This window comes from Oratosquilla oratoria, chromosome 22, assembly GCF_046742065.1.
Source record: "Oratosquilla oratoria isolate Oo_2021 chromosome 22, ASM4674206v1, whole genome shotgun sequence".
In the NCBI taxonomy this organism is placed as follows: domain Eukaryota; kingdom Metazoa; phylum Arthropoda; class Malacostraca; order Stomatopoda; family Squillidae; genus Oratosquilla; species Oratosquilla oratoria.
The window spans coordinates 43,933,862-43,940,734 of NC_134798.1; the positions used below are offsets into that span (position 1 = coordinate 43,933,862).

The 6,873-nt window shown below is 33.6% G+C and overlaps 1 protein-coding gene across 4 annotated transcripts in view; it reads left to right on the forward strand.

The window, feature by feature from the left end:
- LOC143037237 (uncharacterized) overlaps window positions 1-2,369 on the forward strand; it is a 15,637-nt gene extending 13,268 nt beyond the window's left edge. For 3 of the 4 annotated variants that reach the window (XM_076205362.1, XM_076205361.1, XM_076205363.1), the window contains exon 3: window positions 447-2,369. In XM_076205362.1, the coding sequence (XP_076061477.1) occupies window positions 447-602 (156 nt within the window). In that variant the 3' untranslated portion in view covers window positions 603-2,369. Of the gene's footprint in view, window positions 1-274; window positions 312-446 lie in introns of all 4 variants that reach the window. The other variant, XR_012967457.1, reaches the window with a different exon arrangement.
- Window positions 2,370-6,873: the final 4,504 nt, after the last annotated feature.

Genomic DNA, 6,873 nt, shown 5'->3' on the forward strand with positions numbered 1-6,873 from the left:
GGGGTGATTTTTTTGCAGGTCTTCAAGATTTTAAAGGGATTTGACAACATCAAAAATGATGAGAATATCACAGTGAATACGAATTAGATGAGAAATAATGGACTCAAGCTGTCAGGACGTAGATTTAATTTGAAAGTGAGGAGAAACAATGCAGTGTAGTTCGGTTCAAAGGTTTAATATTTATTTAGCTAAACAACACGCAAGCAATATGGTGTAATGCCTGCCAATTGTTTGATTTGCTTGTTTAATCATATCTTCTTCTGTCTTTTCTTAGCATTCGACCTAGTTATGGACCAAAAGGTCTCCTGTCGGTATGCTCTTTGTTTGTGTAATCCCTTGTCATCTTGTACGTGTTTGTATTAATGTGTATACATATATGTATGAATATAATGTATATATATGTTTTTCTCTTTCTTTTCTTTCTATTTTTTTATTCTTTTTTTAAGATGAACGCCTCTGTGGTGTGGGCAGACTGCCCAGAATGTGGCGACGCTTCTATCGGACGCCTTGCCAACCAAGTGCAAGAGGTCAGGCGACAACAGCGCAATACAAGAATTCTTGCGATCTCAAGGCAGAGGCCCCAGCAAGGCTGGAGGAAGTGATGAAAGAAGAAAAAGAAGAAGAGGAGGAGGAAAAGACAGGGAAAGAAAAAGGAGAAGAAGGAGACGGATAAGAAGGAGAAAGAAAGGAAGAATTGGATAAGGGAAAAGAAGAAGAAAAAGGAGAAGAGGAAGAAAAGACAGGAAGAGAAGAAGAAGGTGACGGATAGGAAGGAGAAGGAAAGGAAGAAGTAGACGAGGGGAAAGAAGAATAAAAAGGAAAGAATGAAGAGAAAGGAAAAGAAGGAGAGGAAGGAGACGGAGAAGAAGGAAACGGATAGGAAGGAGAAGGAAAGGAAGAAGTAGATGAGGGAAAAGAAGAAAAAAAGGAAAGGATGAAGAGAAAGGAGAAGAAGAAGGAGAGGAAGAAGACTGATAAGAAGGAGAAGGAAAGAAAGAATAAGGAAAGGAAGATGAAAGAAAGGAAGAAGAAGAAGGAAAGGAAGATGTAGACAAAGGAAGAAGGAGGAAAGGATAAAGAGGAAGGAAAAGAAGAGGTTGAAAAGAAGAAGAAGAAAAAGGAGAAGAAAAGGAAGAAGTAGATGAAGGAAAAGAATAAGAAGAAGGAAAGGAAGAAATAAATGAAGGGAAAGAAGAAGAAAGAAAGGATAAAGACAGAGGAAAAGACGAAGGAGAAAGAAGAGAAGATGTAGACGGATAAGAAGGAAAGGAATAAGTAGATGAAGAAAAGGAGGAAAAAGAAGAAAAGAAAAGAGAAAGAAAAGAGGAAGAGAAGGAGGAGAAGAAGGAGAAGGAGAAGAAGAAGGAAAGGAAGAGGAGAAAGGACGAGAAAAACTAAAGGAAAAGAAACAGGAGAAAAAGAGGAAGAAGAAGAAGAAGAAAAAAATGACAATAACACCAACACCGTCGGCACGACATATCCACAACGACAACAACGTTATTGACAGCAATACCCAGAAAAGGAGACAAGTCTTTCATATATATATTCGCAGAGACGATAACAACGTTGATAACAAAAATAGCAGTGACATAAAAGATAACAGCAGCAACAACAACAACAACAACATCAACACCAACAACAATAACAGTAACTGACACATGAGAACAATAATAACAATAATAACAATAACAACAACAAAAATAACAACAGTAACTAGCACAGGGAAACTAACGTCAAGAATGACAATGACAACAACAGCAACAACAACATCAATCATGATTAATTATATACATATATATACATGAATATATGCACACATAAATTCACACACAAATACACATACACGCGCACATACCTACCTACCTATATACATACAATACATGCATACATATATATATATATGTACACACACACACACACACACACACACACACACACATATATATATATATATATATATTATATATATATATGTATGTATGTATATATACACACACGTGTATTCACAATCATGCTGACTTAGCTTCAGGAAATATTTCGTAGTTATTGGTGATTCACTTACATTTCCAATGTATTCTTTACAACATTGTAACTTACGATATTGCATTTATGATATTGTAACCTTCCAGAACATACGCCACAGCAGCGTCCTTGCCTGTGGGAGGCAACATCTGAATATTGCAATCAACGTTGCACACTCGCCTGTTGATCGAAAGCCTTAGACAAAAATAATATTCATACCCACAAGGTTTGGGCAATAATATGTACCATTAGAGAAACGTCCCCCAACCTTTTCCGACCACAGCACCCCCTGTTGTCATGTCTAAGCAGTCCAGCAGCCATATCTTGTTATTAAAAGGATTAAAAGAAAGTGAAATGTACTGCCTGAGGATTTATTTTCTTGATTCCTTAGAACTGAAACAAATTGACGATATTGTTTGTAGAAGATATAAGAACACCCTAGAAAAATAAAATAGCATGGAAAAAAGTCAAATATGCACAACTGGGTAATGAATGATACATATATCAATATGATTTTTGTGTGTATCACTTCCCAGCACCTTGTATAATTGATTTCAGCACCCACAGGGGTTGCTAGCACCCCAGGTGCATCAGCTAAACCTTTGGCTTTGTTATTGGGTTAACCCAATGGAAACAAACCTTAGATATATTTGTAATAGCAAAGTTTTATTTATTTATCTTATCTATTAGTTTATTTTTTATTAATTTATTTGTTTTTTAGTACGACACCCACACAGAAACAACACTTAATAGCAAAGTTTCATTTATTTCTTGATCTTATTTTTTATTAATTATTATTATTATTATTTTTTTTTTCTAGTTATATTTTCTTAACGATTTATCTATTTCTCTATTCATTTACTTATTTATTCATTCATTTATTTATTCATATATTTTCACGTTACCATTTCATTAATAAATTTATTTACTTTCATTACATTGATTTTTTTTTCAATTTTGTTGATCTATTTCAATTCTACTTATCTATTAATTTTCTATTTGTATTGGTATTGACTCGTTGTATGCAATGACGTCAGACAACATTCTATCATAAGATGAGGTTAGAACTGATAATACTCTTCTTCCTCTCCACTTCCCATTAACTCACTTTCACTAAACAAGGTCAAGAAATATAGTTCAGTTTTTTTTCTTTTTTGTTGTGGAATTTGATGTAACCTGCTCTCTATCTCTCTCTGTCTTTCTGTCTCTCTCTCTCTCTCCCTCTCTCTCCCCTTTCTCTCTCTTCCCCCCTCTCTCTTTCCTCCCCCACTCTCTCTCTCCCTCTGTTTCTCCCTCTCCCTATCTCTATTTTTCTCTGTCTTTTTTCTTTCTGTCTGTCTGTCTGTCTCTGTTTCTTTCCCGCTCTCTCTCTCTCTCTCTCTCTCTCTCTCTCTCTCTCTCTCTCTCTCTCTCTCTCTCTCATTTAAGAGAAATTGCCTCATAACGAAATAATATGTAAAGTGACAAGATGAGAATGAAAGGATTATTGAGTTGGTATGTAAGTCATTTCGTCCTGAGGCCGTTCCTGTGCTCATTAACATTGTCAGACATTTAAGCATTAAAATGTCTTGTTGTGTGTGTGTGTGTGTGTGTGTGTGTGTGTGTGTGTGTGTGTGTGTGTGTGTGTGTGTGTGTGTGTGTGTGTGTGTGTGTGTTTGTGTGTGTGTTGTCTACATCAGGAGGCGCTGAGTGGCTACGGCCGAAGCCGTCACCTTTACCCTATATTGGGGCAAGTAACAAACGGTCACTTCTGGGAATCCAAGAGTAGTGCGGGATTCGAGCCTACAACTATGCGAATGCGAGACCAGCGCACTTCCACGTCACCAGCGTACATGTGTATGTGTGCGTGTGTGTGTATGTGTGTGTGTATGTACGCATACGTGTCTTGACGGAAATATATACATCTATACTAATTATGCATACGTATGTATACACATGTCCATGTATACACAAGCTATATATATGTACATCGACAAATAAGCATTTGGCTATGGACGTTGGGAATATAATATCCAGGATTAAATTCATATTCGATTTCATCCTTTATTAAGATTTTGTGTTTGAATTTCACACATACACATAAGCATTGTAAATCAAACATCAAAACAAATCATATATTTCCGTTCTCTTTTATTATACTTTTCTCAGTGAAAATATATTTATCAATACATTCATCAGGGCGCTAAATTTAGTGCCCACGAAACTAGGGGATATTGTATTTTGATTGTATTTCTTGATGCATTGGAGATACAACCTGTATGCAATTTGATGGATTTCCGCGTACGGAGGGTTGTATTATTCTAGTTTATTTTGTTCTATAGTTTTTTAATATCGTTTATGTTTGATCAAATTCCATTTCATTCTATGTCATCATTTTCCTTGTTCATCTTATGCCACTGTATTCTATTGTTACATTTTATTAATTTTGTTTTAATCATATTTCATTAATCTTTTTATATATACTTTGTATCATTTTTGATGATTCTTAGTTTGTGTTTCTATAGTTTTGTTTTATTATTCTATGGTTCTTTAATTTTCGTTTATATTTGATCATATTCCATTTTATTTTATGTCATCTTTTTCATATTCATTTATTCGGTTGTACTCTTTTTTATTACATTTTATTAATTTTGTTTTAATCATATTCCATTTAATTTCTTATATCTACTTTGTATCATTTTACAAAGGATTACAAAAAAGAAGCATGCCGACAGGAGACCTTTTGGTCCATAACTAGGCATTGAATTTTAGTTCGCGTTTCTATAGTTTTATTTCATTTAATCTAATTTTGTCTCACTATATTCTGTTTGATTTATCTTATTTTACTCGTTCATTTATTTATTGTCTTATTTACTATTCATTTCTTTCTTTATTTGTCTGTTGTTTTGTTGTATGTAATACCATGCACAGTAATGGTTTCTACCCTCGCTTGTGCCATAGCTGACAAACTTATTTAATTTCTTATTAATTTTATTTATTTAGGGATTTTAGCTCTATTGTTTCTTATTCTTGCTACTTTGTTTTGATTAATTGATCTAATTGTATTTTATTTTGTCTATTATTATTATTATTATTATTATTATTATTATTATTATTATTATTAATTATTATTATTATTGTTGTTATTGTTATTATTATTATTATTATCATCATTGTTATCATTATTGTTATTATCATTATTATCATTATTATCATTATCATTGTTATCATTATTATCATTATTACCAATATCATTATTATCATTATCATTGTTATCATTGTTACATATCCTATATATTATTTATCTATCAATTTATCTATTCATAAATTTATTTTATCATTTATTTATTCACTTATTCTTTTTCATGTGGCACCATACACACTAATGGACTCTCCCCCCTCTTTTGTGCTCTACCTGGCAACACATCTATTCCTTTGATATCGCACACTACTCCTCCTCCTCTTCTTCCTCCTCCTCCTCCTTCTCCTCCTCCGGTGCGGCGGCGTCCCCGGGTCCTCCTCTTCCTCCTCCTCCTCCTCTTCCTTCAAAGGCTCGCGTCGGGTATCTCCCCCCCTCCCCCCACCCCCCCAATGCCTTTTGTTTTGGATCGCGCTGGAGGATCGATATTCGGCTACACCAAGAACCCCAAATTCTCTTATAGCGCCATATCTCTCTTTCTCTCTTTCTTTTTCTCTTTGTCTTCGCTTTTTTCCTAGTCTCACTTAACATTTTAGTCTATAATCTATTTGTTATTTTTCTAAGTGGTGTGAACCTTCATGAAATTTTCATAACCCTTCTGGTTCCCAAGAACAGGAAACGTTCATTTTGTATCAAATTTATGTATGCATTTGTATATATATATATATATATATATATATATATATATATATATATATATATACATACATATTCTAACAACCACAATGCACTTTAATTCTAAGCCATCAAAGGCCAGCATGCTTGAAATTGAAATGTGGTACTACCCAGGACTCGAACCGGGTATCCTCATGACAAGTGCGACACTGACTTTCCAACTAGGCCATCAAGAGAGACCTAGTTGAAAAGTCACTGTCGCACTTGTCATGAGGATACCCGGTTCGAGTCCTGGGTAGTACCGCATTTCAATTTCAAGCATGCTGGCCTTTGATGGGTTAGAATTAAAGTGCATTGTGGTTGTTAAAATGTATCCCTAATCACTGGGACCCATTCAGTGTTGTGCAAATACATATATACATACATATATATATATATATATATATATATATATGTATGTATATACATACATATATACATACATATATATATATATATATATATATATATACATGTACATACATACATATATACATATATATACATACATACATACTGTATATACATATATATACACACACACACACACACACACACACATATATATATATATATATATATATATATATATATATATATATATATATATATATATATATATATTTCTTTGGTCCCTGCAATTTGATTTCCTGTTTTGGATAATTGTAATTTAAGATATATCTGGCCATCCAGAGAGGAAAAGCCTCTCTGCGTGGTGCATTTTTGTTTATTCTTTTAATTAATCTATTTATCTATTTATTTACCTGTCTTTCATTACTTCGTTCCTTTTCTATTTTCTTTTTTTCATTTTTAATGAATGACGGAGCTTATGGATGGTTCTCCTACACTCATTCCTCTCTCTCTCTCTTTTTCTCTCTCTCTAACTCTTTCTCTCTCCCTTTACTTTCCTCTATTTTCAATGTGGGAAGGAGGTCTTGCATTTTAGCGCCACAGAAAATCAAAATGAAAAAACATTTCTTCTAGTCTACCTAATTTTCATTCGTAATTTTTCTTCATTT